This window comes from Hibiscus syriacus, unplaced genomic scaffold (genome assembly GCF_006381635.1).
Source record: "Hibiscus syriacus cultivar Baekdansim isolate YM2019G1 unplaced genomic scaffold, ASM638163v2 tig00110246_pilon, whole genome shotgun sequence".
Classification (NCBI taxonomy): Eukaryota; Viridiplantae; Streptophyta; class Magnoliopsida; order Malvales; family Malvaceae; genus Hibiscus; species Hibiscus syriacus.
Window position 1 is genome coordinate 80,465 of NW_024062644.1, and position 25,061 is coordinate 105,525.

General features: G+C 36.1%; 1 protein-coding gene and 1 long non-coding RNA gene across 2 annotated transcripts; one reads left to right on the plus strand and one right to left on the minus strand.

Annotated features, from left to right (window-relative positions):
• Nucleotides 1–2,119: 2,119 nt before the first annotated feature.
• LOC120114759 lies at nt 2,120–17,830 on the plus strand. The gene is made up of 3 exons (XR_005515427.1): nt 2,120–2,133; nt 6,468–6,475; nt 17,710–17,830. It is a non-coding gene; the product is annotated as an uncharacterized LOC120114759 (long non-coding RNA).
• Nucleotides 17,831–22,231: 4,401 nt separating this feature from the next.
• LOC120114757 (probable BOI-related E3 ubiquitin-protein ligase 2) lies at nt 22,232–23,220 on the minus strand. Its single transcript, XM_039135551.1, has 2 exons — nt 22,901–23,220; nt 22,232–22,797 (listed from the first exon to the last, which is right to left on the minus strand). Exons 1-2 carry the CDS (start codon nt 23,177–23,179, stop codon nt 22,285–22,287), a joined length of 792 nt encoding a protein of 263 aa, XP_038991482.1. The 5' UTR covers nt 23,180–23,220; the 3' UTR covers nt 22,232–22,284.
• Between the last annotated feature and the right edge of the window lie 1,841 nt (nt 23,221–25,061).

The following is a 25,061-nucleotide window of genomic DNA, read 5'->3' on the forward strand; positions in this document are numbered from 1 at the left end:
AATTTATCCACCTTTACTGTAACGTCTTCAATTCTTCGCTTGGGTCGCATATAGGACCGATCAGCCAACTATAGAATGACCGAGGTGGGATGGGTGTGATACCCGTCTAGTTTCATGAATATCGATTTTTGTATCAAGTTTCCACTTGATCCCAAGTCAATGAGAGCTCTTCCGATGAAGTCATTACCAATGGAACATGGTATTACAAAGCTGCCAGGGTCTTTTTACTTTGGTGGTAGTTTGCTCACCGCTGAGCAAATTTTTGTTGTCGTGGCGACACGTTCTACCTTCTTTTCTTTATAACAATTTCTTTAAGATACTTGGCATAGGAAGGCATTTTCTCGATGGCTTCAAGTAGGAGCACATTAATACACAACTGGTCCAAAACATCAATGAATTTCTTGAAATGGATGTCATCATCATTTTTCTTCAACCGTTGAGGGAACAGTGGTGGAGGTCTCACATCGACTACTGATGGTGCAGGGTAATCATTGGCCTTGACCATGAATTTTTTATTATCCGGTTGATACTTTTCTGAGCCTTCACTTCTTTCCTTCTCTTCATGCACTTTCTCTTGTTCAGCATTCTCAGATTCATCATCCGATTGTGTTACGCCTTTGCGAGAATTATTCAGTTGATCTCCCTCAAACTTGTCATCTTGATCAACTTGTTTTCCACTATTTAGCGTAAGTACATTGCAATGCTCCTTTCTATGATGATTAGTGATTTCAGTATCACTAAGGAGATTTTCGTGTGGGCGAGAATGTAATGTTGTGGCGATCTGTCCCACTTGATTCTCCAATGCTCTGAGAGATAAACTATGGCTTTGCAAAAGTGTTGTCTGGCTTTGTAACAAATTTCCTTGATTTTTTATTATTGTAGAATGTTCGTGCATCAAGGTCTTTGTAGACGCCATGAAATATTTTGTCGAGGCCATGAATTCCTGCAAGGATAATTCTAAGGAGTTAGTATTGGAATGAGTATTAGAGGAAGAAGCTATACCTTTATTGTTCTGCCAGGCTGCTGATGATGTTGATTCTGAATATGCTGATGGTCCGAATTATTTTGTTGTGGCCTGTAATTTATGGCTTGATTGTTGTTGTTCCCTTAATTATTCCATGAAAAATTTGAGTGTTGTCTCTAACCAGGGTTGTACGTGCTCAAATAGGGATTATTATTGTTCCGATTGTAGTTGCCCATAAAATTAGTTGACTTATGGTTTTCAGGATATTCACTCTCATGATGGTTTCCATGACAGAATAAGCACACATTATTAGTCGCCTTGACTTCTCTTACCTCATTAGACGTTGCAAATTTTCAACATATTGGTTATGGCAGAAAGTTGGGCTGTTACTGAATCTTTACTTTCTAATTCATATGCTCCAGAGGTTTTTCTGTCGTTTCCCAATCTTGCACTTGGAAATTGATAGTCATTATTCGCTATCCTGTCGAGGATGTCAAAAGCTTTCTCGGGTGATTTGTCTAGTAGGGTGCCATTTGCTAAGGCATCCAACATCATTCGAGTTGGTGCATTGACTCCATTGTAAAATATCACCACTTGCGTCCAATCATGAAATCCATGATTAACACATTTGCGAAGTAAACTTTTATATCTATCCCAACATTCGTACATTGATTCATCATCGTCTTGGAGAAAACTTGCAATGTCATTCTGAAGCTGTGTATTCATATTGGGCGGATTATATCGGACTAAGAAACTCTTGCATAAATCTGCCCATGACTCCATTGATCCGGAAGGAACTCCGCTGAGCCAAGCTTTTGCTTTATCACGTAAGGGGTAAGGAAAAAGCTTCAGTTTGAGCACATCTTCATGTACTCCTTGTTGTCTAAATGAATCGCATACTTCAAGGAAAGAACGTACATGTTGTCTAGCGTCTTCATTGGGTGTACCACCAAATTGGACGATAGAGTTTAGCATATTAAATATCACTGGTTTGAGTTCAAAATGAGTGGCTTGTATCTTAGGTGCCACTATGCCAGGATTGAGGTCATCGAGAATTGGGTTCAAGTGATCTCGTATCGTTCTTGGTCTTGCAACTTGATCTCCTAAATCTCCCATGTCGTTTTGCATTTGATTCAATTGTTCTCTGGTTCTTTGGGCACGTAACCTTTGTCTGAATGATTGCTCAACTTTGGGGTCGAATGGTTCCAAAGGCTTACAAGCAGATCTCAAGGTCATGCAATAATAAAAACCTATAAAAAAATAATAAACTACGTTAGACTAAATAATTATAAAGTGACACAAAGAACTTGTTATGGCTAGAAATTTCGTTAGTTGCCAATCCCCGGCAACGCGCCAAAAACTTGATCATTTTTGAATGTATAAGCTAAGGCAAGCTAATCTGTGCAAGTATACACAATCGATGTAAGTAATATAGTAGTGAATGAGTATCGTCTTCACAGAGATTGGATTAGAAATATCTTTTCACCACAACTAGAACTAATGCCACAAATTAATCCTACTAAGTATTAAAGCTAAGAACTAATATTAAAGAGCTAAGAATAATGATTCAATGATTGCAGAAAAGTGTGGTCGAGACAAAGAAAATATACAAACAGATAAAAAAAAACAAGTATTGGATTAAATATAATGCAAACAACCTCACATATTCAGATGTGTCACAGAGCACTGATGCTAAACTATTGTCTCGACAACAATTATTTTAAGGCCAGAATGAATTATTATGACTCACTAAACTGCCCGACAGGATTACTAGGTATTCTTAGATGGTTGCTATGGCAATACCTCTCGACGCTAATTATAGACGTTGTCTTAACCTACTCTTGCCTTTATCCCTTTTAGTCATTTAAAACTCACAACTTATCTCTAAGGTAGACAAGTTAGAACTTCACCATCTCGGATTCATTCCTTTGCTCACGTTGATCTCTCTTAATTCTATCGAATTTAAGAATCACGTTCTAGACAAAAGGCTATCTCTCCATGCACTTACAATGCCCAGATAAGTTTTACCGAAACCCTAGGCGATCTCTCGATGCTCTTACAGTGTTAAGGTAAAATATTTAAACTACGAGCAAAACATTCATAAGCAAACATAATTCATCATTCATAAACATAAAAATATTGTTCAATCAAACAAAGTTTAACACCAAGTAAAGCATTCATGGTGTTATTAAAGATCATCCAAGATTAAACCGTTTAATACAACCCCAAATAAAATTAGAGTTTAGGTACAAAGGAAGAACGACTCCCAAAACCGGGTCTCTGTCATGACAATCCTGATCAGCACCACACCTACCTTGGTGATCACCCTCTCTCGAGGCATGATCACTGCTCTACTATCGTCTTGCTATGGAGGACACCAAGGAAGACTAGGGTGTAGACGGAGGGAAAGCACTGTAATTGCTTGCTCACGCCTAAGGTAAAACTCTTCTTTCTTCTTCCTTGCCTCCTTCTTTTTGCGGCTACGGCTGGTAATTATAAGGAGAATCTCCTAGGGCTTTGCATGCTTTTGGAGTTTCCTTAATTAGCCGTTATTAATTTCCCAAACTTAAAAAGGAAAGGCGGTTGGCGGCTGTCAGAATAATCAAGGCTTGCTTGCACATGAAGTAAGTCATCCAGCTGGCATGTGACATAGGTCGTTTCACCACATGTGCTTCAGACTTCTTCAGATAAATCTTGCCTCGGCGAGATAAAAATGCTCCTCACGTTCTCATCTGCTCCATTGGCCTTTACAACTTTTCATTGTCACGACTGAAATGTTCTTCCTCTGTAGAGTTCCTACATAAACACAACTCAAACAACCCCTTCTCCTTAGCAGGATCAGTTAAGCCAAATAAATCTTGCCTAGGCAAAACTTATCGACCACAAGCAAATATAACCTATATGCAACTAAATGCAACTAAAAATGCAATGCATACTTTGTTTAGACGAGCAATAACTTAAGTGAAAAGATTATAAATTAAGTATTTTTTTACGGAGTTATCAGACATCAAAATGATGCATTGTCTAATTGGCACCGTTATCGGGGACTACGTCAAGTCACTGATTTAATTTTCTTATTTTTTGATTTATGACTAGGTAGAATCCAGGCACATTAGAAGAATTTGATCCTAAAATCGAAGCGCGATCCAGACAAATTCACGGTCAAACACTTCGAGTGAACAAAAAGAAATGAAAAGAGCAACCAAATTCTGAAGACTCAATTGACGCCATATACGTGGAATCAATAGATTCAACGTAAAATCCAGCAATATGATAATCAACTTCCACACCCATCGTCGATCCAATGCACGACGCATAACCACCAGCCCCAATGGACAATCAAACCTATATGCAGCTATCGCGATACAACAACTACTCTGCATCACCTTTCCTCAAGGCGAAACGACGTTTCAACTTAAGACGGGGCTGATAATCTACTTCTTTTCTTCCATGGGCTTCCTAGCAAAAGTCCACATAAGCATTTGGCATAATTCCATTTGGTGTATTCAAGCATGAAACCTCAGGGAGTATCAGAAGACCAAATTAAATTAAGATCATTTCCATTTTCTTTATCTGGCATTGCGAAAGAATGATTATTTTATTTTATTTAACACTAAATTTGATAAATACTTGGGCTGATTTAAATAGTATTTTTCTTGACAGGTTTTTCCCAATAGCGAAGTAAGGCGAATCATCATTGGGATTAAACGAAAGCATGATTAAATGCTTTATGAATACTAGAAGTGATTCAAGAAGCTATGTGTGAGCTATCCACAACACGGATTAACTGAGTAGATGCTTCTTCAATATTTCTACGAAGGTTTACTTCTCATAGAGATGAAAATGATCGACGCTGCTAGCGAAAGAGCTCTTGTCAATATGACACCAAACGTGGAGAGGGAGTTAATCTCAACGATGGCAACCAACTCTCAGTAGTTTAGCGCTGTGAGTGAACATAGTCAACGGGTTCACAAGGTAAGCATCGTTTCTCTTGAAAATAAAATTGAAAAATTAACTAACATCGTTAATTCCCTAGTTAAAAGAAAAAACAGGATCAGCCAGAGTATGCTAGATATATACAATGCTAGACCACCCAAACAATTACTGCCCAAAGCTACAAGAATAAGTAGGCGCACAAGTCAATGCCGTAGGGAATTTTTAAAACCTCCCTAATGATCCTTTATCCCCCATTGCAACATATACAATCTGTGATGGCAAGATCATCTGAAATTTCAGTACGCACAAAACTCAAGGCAGAATCAAGCCTATTTACAAATGCCACCTCTATCATAACCATACTAATCGCCAAAGAGTTCACTCGAGTCTTTCATGGAATGATTATTGCAATCCCAAGAGAAATTCCAGAATCGCACAGAGTCAGACTTGTAAGAACTTGACAAGCAAATTAGTCAACTAGCATAAACTGTGGGCCACTTAGAATCGCAAGACAAACTTCCCTCCTAAACCGAAGTGAACCTAAGTGAGAATGTAAGAGCCATCACCCTCAGAAGCGAAACAATTTTTGAACAACCGGTCCAATAGGAGATTGACGCAAGATCCCATAAGAATGACAAAGAAGTGATTAACTCGAAAGATGAGGAAGAAAGTGACACAAACTCCAAGGAAAACGATGACGCCACAATCCAAAGAAAGAAAAAGAATTCAATATCCGAACCAATGCCATCTCCATATGTCGTGCCACTTATTTTCGCATCGAGATTCATAAAGAAATACATGCAAGCCAAGGAGAAAGAGATCCTACATGTATTTTGGAAGGTTAAGATAAACATTTCTCTATTAGAAGTAATTCAGAAAGTTCCTAAGTATGCACATTTCCTTAAACAACTTTGCACTACTAAAAGAATGCTTATCGGGCACGAGAAAGTAAATCTTGGAGAGCATGTTTCCGCCGATTTCCAACGAAGGCTTCCACTAAAGTTGAATGTCCAAGGCATGTTATATGTTCCTTGCAAAATTGATAAAGTGGGCATAAAGCGTGTGATGTGCGATTTAGGAACCTCAATAAACGTGATGCCTTTATCTGTTTACAATGCTCTTTCAGTCGAACCCTTAAAGGATATGAGAGTTACCATTCAATTGGTTGATCGCTTGGTTATTTACCCAGAATGACTCTTGGAGAACATCTTAGTAAAGGTAAACGAATTAATCTTTCTTGCCAATTTCTATGTCATTGACATAGAAAACGATCGTTCAAATACTTCATCTGAGATTCTCCTTGGACGACCTTTCCTTAACACTACCAATAGAAGATCGACGTAAGAAGTGACATTCTTACAATAGAGTTCGATGGTGAGATCGTTAAATTTAATGTTTGTAAAGCAATGTAATATCCTAACAATGTTCAAAGTATAAACTAATTTATTGATGTGACTGAGCCGACAGTTGATGAATTTACCTAAACTAATTTTGTTGACAAATTTTGTTGGGAATTGGACAATTTTGATGGCAAATTCAGGGAGTTTGAACAAACTTTCTTTATTAGTTCTATTTGTTATGATAAAATTACTACACCCTCAAAATATAAATTATACCTTCTATTTTGCAGGTTCCTCAGATTGAATTAAAGGAATTACTGGATCACCTAAAATACATATTTTTTGGTGACAACGATACTCTACCAATGATTGTGTCGAACAAATTAACGAAGGGAGAGGAAGAGGACCTTGTTATGGTATTGCGTACACACAAAAGAGCTATTGGATGGACAATTTTCAAAAATAAGGGATTAAGTCCTTCAACTTGTATACACAAGATAAATATAAAAGGAGTTAGGTTCTCTCAAGAAGGACAACGCCGACTAAATATATCGATGATGAAAGTGGTAAAGAAAGAAATTCATAAGGTTCTTTGACGCAGACATTATCTATCCAATGTCATATAGTTGTTAGGTAAGTCTGATACATGTTGTTCCCAAGAAGACTGGTGTTACAATAATAAAAAAATCATAAAGATGGGCTAGTTCCGACTAAAGTGCAAAATGGATGGCTAGTCTGCATTGACTACAGGAAGTTGAACTCTTTAACTTGAAAATATCGCTTCCCTTTACCTTCTATAGACCAAATGATAGAATGATTAGCCGATAAAACTCATTATTGTTGTCTTGATGGATTTTCAAGTTTCTTCCAAATTCCAGTGGTGCCTGAAGATCAAGAAAATATGAGTTTCACATGCCCCTTGGGAACATTCACTTATAGACGAATGCCCTTCGGACTATGTAATGCTACCGCCATATTTTGACGATGTATGCTCAACATCTTTTCTGATTACATCGAGAAGGGTATAGAGATATTCATGGATGACTTCATGGTTTATGGTAATACCTTTAATGAAAGCCTTTATAATTTATCTAATGTTTTAAAACTGTGCCTAGAATTCAACCTTATTTTAAACTATGAAAAATGTCATTTTATGGTATATAAAGGGTTGATTTTATGACACATTGTTTCTTTTAACGGAATTGTGATCGATAAATCCAATACCGACATTATTCTCTCACTCCTTTACCCTACTACGGTAAGGGAAGTACGTTATTTTCTTAAACCATGCAATATTCTATCGACGATTTGTCAAGGAATTTTCGAAGATAGTGCAACCGTTATGCAATCTTCTCCAAAAAGATCAAGTATTTGACTTTAATCCGAAGAGCCAAAAATTGTTTAACACATGAAGGAAAAGCAAATCACGCTCCGATTGTACAACCACCAAATTGGAATTATCCACTCGAGCTGATGTGTGACGCCTTCGACACTAGCGTTGGCACGATTCTCAGTCAAAAAATTAACAAATAGCCTCATGTTATAGCTTATGCGTCTCGTTCCTTGAACTCGGCCAAAGAAATTTTTCTACAACCGAAAAATAACTTCTTGCCATAGTATTTGCTTTAGAAAAATTTCAATCATATTCATTAGGTACTAATATTGTTGTTTTCTCTTATCATGTAGCATTACGGCACCTAATGAGCAAAAAGAAAGCAAAATTGAGAATAATTTGTTGGATTCTGCTTCTACAAGAATTCAACTTGGAAATTAAAGATAAAAAAGGGAGAGAGAATTTGGTGGCTGATCACTTGAGCCGAATTCCCATCACCTCAACCGACCCACCTATCAAAGAGGAGTTTTCCAAAGAACACTTAATGTTGGCACAGAAAATAAATTCACCATGGTTTTCTGACATGGTAAACTACTTAGCTACAGGTACAATTTCGATGCACTTGCTAAGAGCATTGATTAATCAAATTAAGAGGGAATCCCTGTTTTACATTAGGGACGACCCTTGTCTTTAAAAACACTGCTCCAATTAGGTAATCCAGAGATGTGTCATTGAAGAAGAGGTAAACTTGATCCCTAATTTCCTCATTCATATTCGTATAACGGTCATTTTAGACTAAAGTATACTACTTAAAAGATTTTAGAATGTGGTTTCATTTGGCCTAATATATTTAGAAATGATTATTTTTTTGCAAATCATGTGAAAAGTGTCAACTAGCAGGTAATCTGAGTCGTAGAAATGAAATGTCTTTAAATTTGATCAATATTTATGAAATATTTTATGCATGGGTCTTGATTATATGGGTTCTTTTGTTTCATCCTTTGGTAATACTTTATATTATTCTCATTGTTGACTACGTTTCTAAGTGGGTTGAAGCTAAAGAAACCCATAATAATGATGCGAGAACAACTGTGAATTTTCTAAAAACAATTATTTTCTCTAGGTTTGGCACACCAAGGGAGATCATCGGTGACAAAGGAACCCATTTCATCAATCGAATTATTGAGGCGCTCATAAAGAAGCTTAGCGTGACACAAAAAATCACCACGGCCTACCACCTGCAAACAAATGGGCAAGCGAAAGTCTAAGTCTAAGTCATGGCAAACAAATTTGAAGCTCTTTATCACACGTTAAACAATAGCGTTTAATGGAAGGCAACCTATTTCGTTCTCTTTTAATTCGTTTCTTTTGATTAATTTTCATTTTCATTTTTTAGTTTTCAATTTTTATTTTTTTATTTTCGTTCCTCGATTTTACATTTTTAATTCTTAATTTGAATTTTGTAGGTTCCCTAATCAATTTTAATTAAGTTGGGACAAAGCTGGAATGGAAAATTGATCGAAGTAAAAAGATTAGCTAAGTCAAGATTATAAATCCCACGAATTCAAGGCCAATTTTAGAGAAAAAATTGTGAATTGTAGCAGCAAAATAAGTGCACTGTTTCATTAAAGCAAGGGAGTTCGGTGCACATTAGCAGCAAGTGTGAAGTCGGTGCATGTTAGTGCAACCCAAATCCCAAATTTATCCTCTTGCCGCCTAACACCCCTCAAAATCCCCCCTAAATTTTACGAGTTTCAACCGCCCTAATGACCAATCCCCATCACATTCTTTTTGATTTGATAAATCTTTTCCCTTATCACTTCCCTTTTCAAACTTAAATAATCCGTTCACCTTATTACAAAAACCCCACACTAAATTAAACTCCTTCAATCTTGAACCGTACCCCACGTGATAAATAAACTTTCAGCCTATTTTCTTTTATTTTGTTTTAATCAGTCGAACCCTTTACTCTCTTCTCCTTCACAATACAATGCAAAGAACAACGCCTCCAAAAATGCCATCGCTACCTCACTGATTTCCTTTGCGTCGCCGCCTTTGCTTTGATCGGCTTTTCATCGTCGATTGTGCTCCATCACCAAACACGTCATTTGGTTGCTGCACTTTATTTCTTTTCTTCCTTAGCCGATCAAGAGTCATAGTTAGAATGAGAAATCAATCGAGCAATCCATCTCACCCACCGGTTAATCTCGGTGGTGGCTGGTGATGTTTCACTGTGCCCCGGTGATCGATGTTTTGAGCCGCTCTGACTCGCTGCCACAACCCACCCACATACCTCAACCATTTGCTCAACGTGGAGGGAGACGTGTGCAATAGTTGCATGCTCGCCCACCCACACCCGATCTGATGCCATCTGCTTCTGTCAATTTTTCATCATCCGATTTTAAGGTGCCACCGCAAGGTTCTACCTGTCCATCCGGACCGGAGTAGAACCGCCCTTCTTTGACAACCACTCCAACATTCTATTTGATGATGTCCGCCTCGTAATCGATGTTGGATACTACTCATTCATTCGTAACTCATTCGGCAGCGCCTGAATAACCTGAACTAAAATATAATCCTGTTGATATTCAGTCATTACTAATGTGGCACCCCATTTATGGTTTTTCAGATGACTTTGCTTTCGGATGTCTAAATTTGCCACCACAACCAAGACCTAGCCAACATATTCCTCTCGCCAAACCTGGGACTAACACCCTCGTTTACTATCGTTTGTCGTGAGTTACAAGAAAGCGTCTACCCATGATGATCATGCACCCAACCAACCATTATCGCGAGCATTATCGAAGAGGGCACACATTCTCTGTACAGATCGAGGAAGTACTTCAAGGTTATCTCGATTTTGATGATAAAGAGGCTTGGCAATTTAATAGAATTTGGCATCGTAAGTTCCAAATTTGTAAGTGTATTCCCGATCGTACTCTTGATTCCTTACATTTGCGTGATTCTGTCATGAATTATTTTGATACGATTAGCTGGCGTTCTTATTTTGAAATTAGATATGCACTACTAAAATAAGGCTTACCATGCACGACAAAATAAATCTTGGAGAACATGTTTCCGTCGTTTTTCAAAGATGGCTTCCATCAAAGTTGAAGGACCAAGGCATGTTCTACATTCCTTGCAAAATTGGCGCAATGGGCATATAGCGTGCGATGTGCGATTTAAGAGCCTCAATAAACGTGATGCCTTTATCCGTTTACAATACTCTTTTAGTCAAACCCCTGAAGAACATGAGAGTTACCATTCAATTAGTGGATCGCTCGATTATTTACCCAAAATGACTATTGGAGAACGTCTTAGTAAAGGTAAATGAATTCATCTTTCCGGCTGATTTCTATGTCATTGTCATGGAAAACGGTCGCTCAAATACTTCATCTGAGCTTCTCCTTGGGCGATCTTTCCTTAACACTACCAATACAAAGATCAACGTAAGAAGCGGCATTCTTACAATGGAGTTTGATGGTGATATCATTAAATTTAATGTTTAAAAAGAAACTCAATATCCTAACAATGTTCAAAGTATTGATTTTGTTGATGTGATTGAGTCTGCAATTGATGAATTTATTGAAACTAATTTTGTTGATAAATTTTGTAAGGAATTGGACAATTTTGATGGTGAATTCAAGGAGTTTGTACAAACTTTCTTAATTAATTCTATTTGTTCTGATAAAATTACTACACTCTCAAAATCTAAACTTATACCTTCTGTTTTGTAGGTTTCTCAGATTTAATTAAAGAAATTACTGGATCACTTGAAATTCACAATTTTGGTCGATAATGATACTCTACCAGTGATTGTGTCAAACAAATTAACGAAGGAAGAGGAAGATAACCTTGTGATGACATTGTATTCGCACAAAAGAGCTATTGGATGGCCAATTTTTAATATTAAGGGATTAAGTCCTTCAACTTGTATGCACAAAATAAATATCAAAGAAGGAGTTAAGTCTGGAGAAAGACAACACCAAATAAATATATCGATGATAGAAGTGGTAAAGAAAGAAATTCATAACCTTCTTGACGCAGACGTTATCTATCGAATCTCATATAGTAGTTGGGTAAGTTTGGAACATGTTGTTCACAAGAAGACTGATGTTACAGTAATAAAAAAATCATAAATATGAGTTAGTTCCGACTAGAGTGCAAAATGGATGGCGAGTTTGCACTGACTACAGGAAGTTGAACTCTTTAACACGAAAATATCACTTCCCTTTACCTTTTATAGACCAAAATGATAGAAAGATTAGCCGGTAAAACTCACTAGTGTTGTCTTGATGGATTTTCAAGTTTCTTCCAAATTCCAGTGGTGCATGAAGATCAAGAAAAGATGAATTTCACACGCCCCTTGGGAACATTCACTTATAAACAAATGCCCTTTGGACTATGTAATGCTCCCACCATATTTCAACGATGTATGCTCAACAACTTTTCTTATTACATCGAGAAGGGTATAGAGATATTCATGGATGACTTCACGGTTTATGGTAATACCTTTAATGAAAGCCTTTATAATTTATCTAATGTTTTAAAATGGTGCCTAGAATTTAACCTTGTTTTAAACTATGAAAAATGTCATTTTATGGTAGATAAAGGGTTGATTCTATGACACACTGTTTCTTCTAACGGAATTGTGATCGATAAATCCAATACCGAAATTATTCGCTCACTCCCTTACCCTACTAGGGTAAGGGAAGTATGTTCTTTTCTTGGCCATACAATATTCTATCGACGATTTGTCAAGGACTTTTCGAAGATAGTGCAACCGTTATACAATCTTCTCCAAAAAAGATCAAGTCTTTGACTTTAATCCGGAGTGCCAAAAAGCGTTCAACACATTGAAGGAAATACTAATCACGGCTCCGATTGTGCAACCACCAAATTGGAATTATCCACTCGCGTTGATGTGTGACACCTCCGACACTAGCGTTGATACGGTTCTCAGTCAAAAAACTAAAAAAAAAGACTCATGTTATAACTTATGCGTCTCGTACCTTGAACTCGGCCAAAGAAATTTTTCTACAACTGAAAAATAACTTCTTGCCATAGTTTTCTTTAGAAAAATTTCAAGCATATTTACTAGGTACTAATATTGTTGTTTTCTCTTATCATGCAGCATTACGGCACCTAATGAGCAAGAAGAAAGAAAAATTGAGACTAACATGTTTTCCAAAGAAAAAAGGGTGAGAGAATTTGGTGGTCGATCATTTGAGTCGAATTCCCATCACCTCAACCGACCCCACCAATCAAAGAGGAGTTTTCCAAAGAACACTTAATGTTGGCACAAAAAAGAAATTCACCATGGTTTTCTAACATGTTAAACTATTTAGCAACATGTCAAATTCCGATGCGCTTACCAAGAGTGCTGATTAATCAATTAAGAGGGAATCTCGATTTTACATTTGGTATGACCCTTATCTTTAGAAACACTGCTCCGATTAGGTAATCCAGCGATGAGTTATCGAAGAAGAGGTAAATTTGATCCTTAATTTTTTTCATTCATATTCGTATGGTGATCATTTTGGACCGAATCAAACTGCTCACAAGATTTTAGAATACGATTTAATTTGGCTGAATATATTTAAAAATGCTTACTTTTATTGCAAATCATGTGAAAAGTGTCAACGAACAGATAATCTAAGTAATAGAAATGAAATGCCTTTAAATTCGATCAATATCTGTGAAATTTTTGAAGTATGGGGTCTTGATTATATGGGTCCTTTTGTTTCATCATTTGGTAATACTTATATTATTGTAGCTGTTAACTACGTTTCTAAGTGGGTTGAAGCTAAAGCAACCCATAATAATGATGCGAGAACAACTGTGAATTTTCTAAAAAAATATTTTCTCTAGGTTTGGCACACCAAGGGCGGTCATTGGTGACAGAGGAACTCATTTCATCAATCGGATTATTGAGGCACACATAAAGAAGCTTGGCGTGATGTAAACAATTACCACGGCCTACCACCCGCAAACAAATGGGCAAGCAAAAGTGTCAAATCGCTAAGTAAAAGTTATTCTAGTGAAAATTGTCAAGCCAGATTGGACATATTAGAGCTTATAATTACCCGATGCACTTTAGGCTTATCAGACCACTTACAAAGGGCCCATTGGAATGTCTCCATACCGCCTAGTTTTTGGTAAATCATGTCATTTTTCAGTTGAACTTGAACATCGAGCTTATTGGGCAGGGAAGTAATGCAAAATGGAAATGGAAGCGATCGGGGAAGCACAGAAAGCTACAGATTCAAGAGTTGGAAGAAATCCATAGAAACGCTTACGATAGCACTCAAATATTTAAAGATAAGACTAAAGATTTCCATGAACGAAGAATATATTTTAAATTGTTTAATGTTAATCAAAAGGTTTTGTTATTCAAATCTAAACTTAAGTTTTTTGTAGGTAAGATTCGATCAAAGTGGCTCGAACCATTGATGATGACTCAAATTTTTCCTCATGGCTTAGTGGAGATAGAATACAATTCGAGAGCTCGATTTAAAGTGAACAGCCAAAGATTGAATACGTATTATGAAAACGCTTCAATCAGATTAGTCGAGGATATTGAATTAGAAGAACTCATGCTTTGAAAATTGGATCGTCGAGCTAATGACGTTAAACAATAACGCTTGATGGGAGATAATTCATTTCGTTATCTTTTAATTTGTTTCTTTTGATTTATTTTCAATGTTTAGTTTTCAATTTTCCTTTGTCATTTCTGTTCCTTGATTTTATGTTTTTTAATTCCTAATTTGAATTTTATAGGTGCCGTGAGCATTTAATAAGATCGGACAATTTTGGAGCAAAAATTGTGAATTGCAGCAGCCAAATAAGCGCATCGTATCATTAAAGCAAGGGAGTTCGGTGTACATTAGCAGCAAGTGTGAAACGATGCATGTTAGCACAACCCAAATCCCAAATTTGTCCCTTTCCACCCAACACCCCTCAAAATCCGCTCCCCAAATTTTACGAGTTTCGACCGCCCTAGTGACCAATTCTCATCACATTCTTTTTGATTTGATAAATCCTTTCCCTTATCACTCCCATTTTAAACTTAAATAATATGTTCACCTTATCACCAAAACCCTACACTAAATTAAACTCCTTCAATCTTGAACCCTAACACACGTGATAAATAAACTTTCAGCCTATTTTCTTTTATATTGTTTTAATCGGATGAACCCTTTATCCTCTTCTCCTTCATGATACAAAGCAAAAGAAATAAGCCTCCAAAAATGCCATCGCTGCCTCACCGATTTCCTTTGTACCGCCGCCTTTGCTTTGATCGACTTCTCATCGTCGATTGCGCTCCACCGCCAAACACGTCGTTTGGTTGTTGCACTTCATTTCTTTTCTTCCTTAGCCAATTAAGAGTCATGCTGAGAATGAGAAATCAATCAAAAAATCCATCTCACCCACTGGTTAATCTCGATGGTGGCTGATGTTGTTTCACTGTGCCCCCGGTGATCTATTTTTCGAGCAGCTCTGACTCGCTGTCACAACCCGGCCACGTGCCTCGACCATTAGCTCAACGTGGAAAGAGACGTGCACAATAGTTGCACGCTCGCTCGACCACACCCGAGCTGATGCCATTTGCTTCTGTCAATCTCTCATCATATGATTTTATGGTGCCACCGTAAGGTTCTACCGGTCCATCCAAACTGGGGTAGAACTGCCCTTCTTAGACGGCCACTCCCACATTCTATTCGATGTCGTCCGCTTCACAATCGATGTCGGATGCGGCTCATTCATTCGTAACTCATTTTGTAGTGCCCGAACAACCTGAGCTAAACTCTAATCCTGTTGATATTGATCTATTAGTAATGCGCACCCCATTTATGGTTTTTCATATGACTTTGCTTTCGGATGTCAGAATTCGCCACTACAACCAAGCCCTAGCCGACGTATTCCTCTCTCCAAACCTACGACCAACACCCTCGTTCACCATTGTTTGTCACGAGTTACGAGGAAGCATCTACCCATGATGATCATGCACCTGACAACGACCATTATCGCGAGCGTCATCGAAGAGGGCACACATTCTCTGTACCAGCCGAGGAAGTACTTCAAGGTTATCTCGATTTCGATGATGAAGAGGCTTGGCGATTTAATAGTATATGGCATCGTAAGTTCTAAGTTTGTAAGTATATTCATGATCGCACTCTTGATTCCTTACATTTGAGTGATTCTATCATGAATTATTTTGATACGATTGGTTGGTGTTCTTATTCTGAAATTAGATATGCTACTTAATACGAATTGGTATTTGAACTTTATACGACTTTTACATTTTTACCAAATTGTATCATGTCTAATGCAACACTAGGTGTGATTTCTTTTAGATTACTTGGGCAACATTTTATATACTCCCTAGCAGATTTTAATATTTCTATGGGGTTCGTAACGGATGTCGCAGACCATGATTTTCTAACCACTTTATGTGAGATTCCGCATGACTTCATGTAGATGTGGCTTATAAAGGACTTACTAATTCGTCTGGTGCTACCTACAATGTGCGCACCACCAAGGGATGGCACATTAATGACCCCGCTATCTGCTACATACATCAGTTCCTTGCATAGACTATTACGGGTGTAATGACACTGCATCTTTCCTGAGTAAGGTTGAATTATTTTTCTTATGGTGTATGCAAACTGGTGTAAAGAAAAACTTGGGTTTTTTATTCGCACACGCTTTTGACGTGTTGTGCGTTCTGATCACCCATTAATTCTTGATCCTTACATAACTTGCCTTACGTCTCAGTATTTCCATTGGTGTTTGATTCTAATCAATTTACTTATGCATTTTCAATGGATCCGTTGGATGTTAGGTACTTCAATTCGATGGGACATCTGGTTGGAACTCTCGATGTGCCGCACATTGTCCCTCCTGGCACGATTACCCTATGCAATGAACTTGTATTTCTTTGGAGGACTACACAACCCGTGGCACCAGAGGAGCACCCACATTCGGACGTGCATAGTTAAATCCATGAGGTGCATGGTCGGCTTGACTCCATCAAGACCAACATTGCCGAGATACTTTTCTACCTTCGCCCGAGCCTTTCTCGATGTGGTCATGGTTGAGGCCGACACTAATAGGAGAGTATTTTCACTCTCTCTCTTTCACATTTTATTTTTTTCATATTGGGGAAATATTATTTTATGTGAGGGGTGGAATTAGAAATCAAACAACTCTTGCTTATTCTTTGTAATTGAAATTGAGTTATTTCTTGATTAGAATTATTGATAATTTTGGTTGTTGATCTCTGGTTTAATTTAATTTCTTATGTTTCTTTGTGAATTCAATCTTGTTCTTGTTGAGTTTAGGATTCAATATAGCATGGCATGACTAGTTTATGTAATTTTTTCGTGGTAATTTCATGAATTTGTTGATTGAATTAGTTGCATGACTTAGTTCAATAAATCTTTCATGTGAGTTTTGACCTTAATGATCATATATTTTATATTCTTGCTCTTTGTTTCAATTGAGTGTATTGAACCAATTGATTGCATTCTGAAACTTGTAACTCGATGCTTGTTGAGAATACACATTTTGATTATGATGATTTAATGTGATAGAGGCATTAGGATTAAACTCATTTCTCTTCCCAAACAAAAAATCCTACCCTTTTTATTTTCCCCTTAGTGAACCATTTTTAGCCTTATCCTTTTCTTTGATTTACCACATTTTTTTAAACCCGATTCTATTTTATTTTTCCCTCTTTTTGTTACTTTTTTTCAGGACAAAGGTGAGTTTATTCCAAAAAAAACCCAAAAATTTGTTTGAAACAACGCAGAATAGAACAAAACGGTCCATAAATTATATTGTTCGATCAACAAGAAAAAAATGCAGTTTGGTTGGAACAGTGCAAAAAAATTTGAATTGTGAAGTTTTGATTCAAATGAGTAGAAAATACATTGCAGAAAAAAATAGAGAAGATTCGAGCAGCAAATAACCAGTAGAAATTTTTTAAAACACATAAAAAATTGAAAAATAAAAGAGAGAGAGAGAGAATAAAGCTTTGTTTAATTTCTCATTTCCTCTATCTTTCATTTTTTACTTTGAATAATTTTTCGGAATAGTCTCTACTTTGTCTTGAATTTTTTAAACCCCATTAGCGTCCTTTATCCTACCCAAACCTTAGCCCCGTTACAACCCATTTTAAAGACCTCTTGATTATTGCATCATTTTCATATTAAGTAGTGGAGATTAGATTTAGTTGCAAGCCTATGGTGATGTGTCGATTGGTTTAGGCTTGAACGATTCCTCCACCTGAAACACTTGAGCGAAATGAGTGGACCCTTGTGAGGAACTAAGTATTGTATTCTTTAAGATTGATGGTTGATTGAAATGCCATGGTTGATTTACACTTAATTGATTATGATTGCTTGATTGATCTTGAATTTCAACATTTACTTGATTGAGTTTGCTTAGAAACCTTAGAAGTTCTATGAAATTGGAGTTGGTAACTTGAGATTTTTGGCATGATAGTTGAGAAATGCTTGAGGACAAATATTGAATAAGTGAGGGGGAATTTGATTAGTGCTTAAATTACGTATTATTTTGTGGTTAATTACTCTTTGATTAGCTATTTTAAGTTGCTAACTTGGCCCTTTACATTCATTTTCAATGCAGGACAGTAGATTCCAGAAATGTTGCTAAAAAAGATGAAATTGTGTAATTTTTGATTTTCTAGAGTCATGACTGGATTAGTAGGAATGACATGGGGCATGACTTTGCTGATGTGGCATCCATACAGCAGCTTCTAGAAGGTCCAGTCCGCAACTTGGTGGGAGCAAGAGACTCAACCACATTTTTCAAATTCAAATTAGGATTTTTTTTTTTATTTTTAGCAATTATCTTTTTTAATTTGAATGTTATCTTTTAGGGTTTTTTTAGGATTATAAATACACCATTGGGGTAAGCCTCAAGGATATATTCAGAATTCATTATTCAACTCTTGTTTCTTTCTTTCTTTAAGTTTTATAAAAGTTATTCTTTCGTTTTATTTTCCTTTCAAGTTTTTTAATTTACTTTCTTTTAAATGCTAAACATGAGTTCAATCATGTTTAGCTCAGTTTTCCATAGCCAAAGGCTAAAGCAATGACTTGATTCTAAATCTTAGGAATCGAAAAGCACATCATACCCTTAAGGGTTACATTTTCAGTTTTTGGAAATCAAGGATCGATAATCGACCATCCTTTTGCAATCAAAGTGATTTCATTTCAAAAAGTGCATATTGGAATTGAATTTGAGTTTCGGTTAACAGTTGGGAAGAAGGATCGACTTGTGGCACATTAAACTTCCTGTGAACACACTTAGCGGCGGTCCACTAAGGGAAACTGAAATCGGGTTAGATTCTCGATTGAGATGGTACAATCCGAGTAGGGTTTTTCCAGAATTTAAAGGTGTTGATTTGGTAAACGATTGTTGCTATTAATTCACAAAGGGTTGGGATCTAAAAATTGATTTTAGATGCTCGATTCATTTGAGAGAATAAGAAGTTAGAGGGGTTGGGCTCTGTTGACTGTAAGCGGCGTGAGCCCTAAGGTAAAATCCTATTCAATGATCGATTTGAATTGAGGCAGAAGCTTTAGCCCAAGGCTGATTTTTATCAATTGGATTTTTACTTTAATTTTCTCAATTTACTTTCTTTACTTTGTTTGAACCAAAGATTACTTTTACTTCAACTTTGAAAACCTCCTTTTTTTTTTTTTACTCTTCCCACTAAATCACACATGAAGCACTATCTTTCATATTCTTTTATTTGAGATTAAGGCTAAATTTTATTTGACATCAGAACGACGTGTTGTCAATATTCGACTGAATTTGGAGAATTGATACCACATAATGAATTCATTTCTTCATTTGGTTATGTAGCTTGAACAAACTCAACACGAATGAAGTTAGGGCTAAAAAGAGAATGACTCAAGATGTGAATTGCAAGAAGTGTAATAACGCAACATAATCGCTAAACCACATTATGAGAGAGTGATTCACTGCAAAACTCGTCTGAGAGGAACCAAAGGCACAACAGAAATACAACCAAATTGATTTCAGGGAGTTTACATATTGATGAAGAAGGAATTATCGCTCGAACAAATCTTGTGATAACGAAGTAGTTGGGAAACTTTATTTTTGACTACGCTTTAGAGAATATGGAAAATCAAGAATGGCATTATATTTCATAACAAAAGCAAAAACCCAAATCTTATCATCCAATACAACCACAAATTAGCAAAAGACATAAAGAAAGCTATGGAAAATACGCATAAAAGCATTACCAAAGAGCCACACTGGGTGAGGTGGATGAAACCACCTGAAAGAACATGGATACTCAACACTGACGACGCTTGTAAAGGGATCTCTGGGCTTGCTGTGACCGGTAGCTTAATCCATGATGAGAAGGGTGACTGGAAAAGGGGCTTCATGATACAAATAGGGAGAATAGATAGTCACACTGTTGAAATTTAATGGGTCAGGCAAGGTTTCATTCTCGTGAAATCCTTGGGTGTGAGGAAAATTAATTGTCGAATTGTACGCAAAATGGGTGGTGGAAGCACTAAACAAAGAAGATGCAGAGGAATGCTAAGATGTTCTTCTTATGGATTACGAGAAATTATGTCAGGAAGGATGGGTGTTAGAGATTAGACATATCTGTTGCGAAGAAAAGAAATGCGTTGATCGCGTTGCTAGGATAGTTTCGGAAAGTGAGGAAAGGGCATATATACTAATGAATCCTCCAACGAAGGTGATTCCGCTGCTATGGATGGATGCTGAAGGGAAAGCCACATTGAGAGTGCCTATGATGCAGTCGTAGTTGTTTCTATCTAATGTGCCAAATATATATATATAGTTAATATTCATTTACACAATGTAAAACTCCTTAGTTTTACACAGATTTAAGACCGTTGGATGAGTGAAAATAAATGACTGAGATTAACTCCTTATTTTTCCCCCAATGAATATTTTCTCATTTCCTAATGTTAATCTCAACCATCTATTTTCACTTCTCAGATAAAATGAATTCATATATAATTTCTCTTTGTATTCTCCATGATCATAGTAAATTATTATTTTTCTCATATATTGATGAAGTTAAGATTGAACTAGTTAAATAATATCTCTAGTATATGATCTATTTTATGTTGATATTGTGTTGATTATTTTTTTCATTTACAACTTTCTAACAAGTGATCGCCATGGTTTGAGACGTGATGATGAGAATTTTAGCAGTTATTCAAATTTTGAAGAAATTTATTGTTGTAGATTTGTGTAGATCCTGTAAGCAATAGTAGATTTTGTTGAAGTTTTGTTAGTGATAGTAGTTGAAGACTTGATTGTGAGAATTAAAATTGTTGAAGAGTAATGGCGGAATATAATTTGTTTGAAAGGAAAGATTGTTACATATTGACTTAAATTCAAATTGATAAATAAATTAAATTTTATTGTAATTATAATGTTTGTAGGTAATTTAGTAATTAGATTTATTTAGATAAAAAATTATGGGTAAGTATTATTGATGGCCAAATTTATTTTCTCCATAATTATATAGTAAATTTTAATTTTTAAAATTATATGAGAGAAATATTTTAAAGATATATAATTTTTTATCTCTATAATTATTATAGTCGTATAAATGAATTTTATAAAAATTTTAGATAAATCGATTTTTTGAGATGTATACCAGTTTTTAAGATACATCAAATTTTATATATTTATATTATTTATGATCTTTATATTTATTATTTTTACTCTCTAATTATTACAATTTATACTAAATTGTATAGATAATTTTATAAATATTTTAAAATAAATCAAATTTTTAAGAGATATATATATATATATATATATTAAATTTTATATATTTATATTATTAGTAATCTTTTTATTTATAATAAATTACTATTCTTTTTCCATAGATATAAACAAAAATTAAAGTGGTTATATATAATTTATTTTACATTGATTTTGCATCGATTGTTTTGTCACCGGCACTGTTCATTAGCTTATTTATCACCATCTCCTTTCAGATTCGAAACGGCTCTTTCTCTAATCTTAAAACACGTTGTAGGGCCCGCTCATATCAACCTTAACACACTGAAAAAGTTGAGAGCATTTGGGTTTGCGGAAAAAAATATTGGATGGAATCGGCTCATTTTTTTTTGAGTTGAATTTTTTATTTTTTCTACGTGAAAATAAAAGGTTGACAGTTATTTAAAAATTATTTTAAAATGAATAGGTATTATTAATCTGCTTAGTGAGTTGGAATCATTAAATAATTTATGGGGTTTGTGGTACGTATCATTAGTGCTAACATTAGCAAGAAAACAAAGCCGAAACTGATTTGCAGGTTTTGGTCAAACTTTCTCAACACTCAAATTTGTTCCTTCATCACAGTTTCGGAGTATTCGAACGAGTTGCGTGGAAACGTGAATTATTCATTCCCTGCTCCCTACATTTTGTTGTGGAGGGGATAACTTCTTCAATGGATATGATAATTCTTTGGATAAAGAAAAAAATAAAATCGAGTTGGTGTAAAATGTTAATTAACCCGGAAAAGGTAAAAAAAGATTTTTTTTCTTTTTGCGTCTAACAAAAAAAACAAGATAGGAAATCTGTCAACATATACCCGAAAACACCATGATGACAGTACATGAATCACTGACCATTTTCTTTTTCTTTGCTTAATGTTAGACCCAAAAAACCTTCATGCTCGCCTCCTTTACAGCTTTACAAACGGGACAAGAATCAAGAAAAGCTTCACAAGACATGCACGAGCAAAGGTGCCTGCAAGGTAGGAAGAGAACGCACGAGCTCCTAGAATTGCAGTGTTTGCAGGGGCAAGCAATCTTTTTACTGCTCTCTTCTTTCACTTCCTGTTGATCATCACACGAGCCACGGCAAAGGGACTCGGCATCTTCGGCTGCATTGCTGACCATGATTAGTCCCTCTTTGACCCGCTCCACTGCGTTGCTTAGATCCAACGCCATTGCTTCGTTTGCTTTCGCCAGTCTTTCCCATGACTCGCTCTCCATTTCCACTTTCTTGAGGCAGGCTTCGAGCTCCAGTGTTTTCTTTGTTGCTCGTGCCAAGTCTTCTTCTTTACGCCTCATCAAATGCAAAGCCTTCGATTCCATGACGTTTATCAAGGTCGCCAGCTGCCGCCTCCTTTGTTCTCGTAGGACAGATTTTAGCCTCTCATTCTGTTTCAAGATGGTGACATTTTCAGTAAAATAAAAACCAGCAAAAATGGTCAATTCCTCAAAACAAGAAAAAAATGAAAATTTTAAAGAAAGAGAATATTGCCTGCAAATGAAGAATGAAATCAAGTTCCTGACTTTGCACCTCCGATTGAGCAACTAAAGACTGAGAAAGTGCCATGGAGAGAAAGCCATCACACATTGACGACGAAGAAGAAGCAAAGTTCTGAGCGTTTTGGTCCAGATGGGAAGGAATCATCATCTGTTGAGGAGGGTAACAAAAATCAGCATCAAATGGTGCAGGGGTTGACATGCAATCCTGAAGGCCGCAAATGGGCAAAGATAAACCCAAGTTTTCAGGGTACAACTGCGCTTGAACAGCCATAACAACAACTATAAAAAAATCACATAAACGCTTTGAAGAAGAGGAGTATTAATAAGAAAATGAGAAGGGAAATGGGGTTCTGTTGAAAGGTGGGAAGGCTGAGGCTTTCCGTAAAAATCAGAAGAGATGCATGACATGACCCAATTTATCGGTCTATCTTAGGTTTCTTAATAGGCATAACCTCTGCCTTCTTTGTTGCTATCGGTTTAACTGAAATAGACCATCATGATGAAACAAGCCCGTGGATGGTTATAAGTAGAGCAGGGAAATCTACAAAAGCTTTAAAAACAATATATTTTTTATTATATTTGATTCGACTTATTAATGGAAGGTCCATTTTGTGGACATAATATGATGTGCTTTTGGACTGACGTATTTATATGGATTTTCTTTATTGTGTTTGGTTAAGGAACTAAATAAGGAAGTGGAACAGAGAGAGTTAGAGAGTGCTTAGGACTCTCTCCTTATCTCTTCCTGGTCTTTAGTCAAATCCAAAAAGAGAGTTAGAAAGGTGGCCGTAAACGACGACGTACACATGCAGATTTTGTGACAGCAAGTCACACAACTGACGGGGTCAGAAAGAGAGAGAGATTCACTCAATCGGGACGTGAAAGAGTCGGACTTTATAAGAGGAGAGGAGAGGAAGAAGAATCAAAGATTGGAGAATTGCAAGTTTGGTCATTGGAAAGGGCTGAATAATAGCATTTCTATTCATTCATCTAACTACCTGTTTCTTTCTTATCAAATACTTTATTTTCATCACTCAAAAGTGTCACCTAGTTTCTTTAACATAATGTTAAATTTCATTTTTGATATTTGTTAAAACAATCATATTAATCTATATTTTTTTATTTTTGAAGTAATTTAATTTTAATATTTTATTTTGAGGTAAAATATTTTCTAATTGGACGAATTACTAATTGTTTGCGGTTAACGTGACAATTTTTATGTGTTCCAAATGAAGATGTAGCATATGACACATCAATACTTTGTACATGTGGCATATTCTATGTCATGATCACTTTAAACATGTGTCATATGGCACATCATATCTTATGTATATGTAAAGTGTGTTATATCATCATTTTAAATATATAAAACTTATTACATCAAAGACAAACTTTAATTATTTAAACAATAGAAAAAATTAAATTTCTGTGATCACCTTGTTTCACTACTAAGAATCAACCTTTGCATTTATTGGCCAATCTGGTCGATGTCTGTCAGTGGTCTGGACCGGGTTCTTATCGACACCATCTTATGAATTATTTGGCAGACCGGTTTTCTCATCTTATAGACACCTCAATAACAGGGGACAATTTAATCTGCAACATAATTAAATGCCAGTTGATGGAGGCATTAGGATCCAGGAAGAAGAGTCGGCACAGCAATAGGCTTCCATCGATTTTAATGATAAAGCCTAAATAGGGTTTGTCAACTTCCAACAAATACGTGCAACAAGCTTAGAACACCCTTGTCTTATTTGGTGAAGGCTAGTTAATGAACATAAAAAGGGGAAAAAATCTACTTCAAAAAACATGAAAAGTTGGAATATGGAGAAGTCTGCAAACGTAATTGACTGACACTTTGGGATAACGTTTGAACCCCGAGAGAAATATATAGACGGTCTACTTGTTTAATTTTACCTAGCCTGAGAGCCTGATCACTGGTAAGGTCTAGCTTGGAACACTTTCATAAGTAGCGCTACCGCTTGCAATAACTCAAAGCAGACCAAGGGTGTTTAACTTTGGCATTGAATATGAGATCAAAAATAAATCTTAAGAAACAGCTTTTACATTGAATAGGAAAGGGATAAAACAACCTTTAGTCTTTAAATTTGGTAACATTTTTAACTTGGTCCTTAAATCTTTTTCTACATTGA

Excerpts from the sequence above, each read along its gene's own strand:
- LOC120114757 (XM_039135551.1), bottom strand. The coding sequence starts at position 23,179 with ATGGCTGTTCAAGCGCAGTTGTACCCTGAAAACTTGGGTTTATCTTTG. Across the intron at positions 22,798-22,900 it reads ATTTCATTCTTCATTTGCAG|AATGAGAGGCTAAAATCTGT; the intron begins GCAATATTCTCT and ends ATCTTGAAACAG.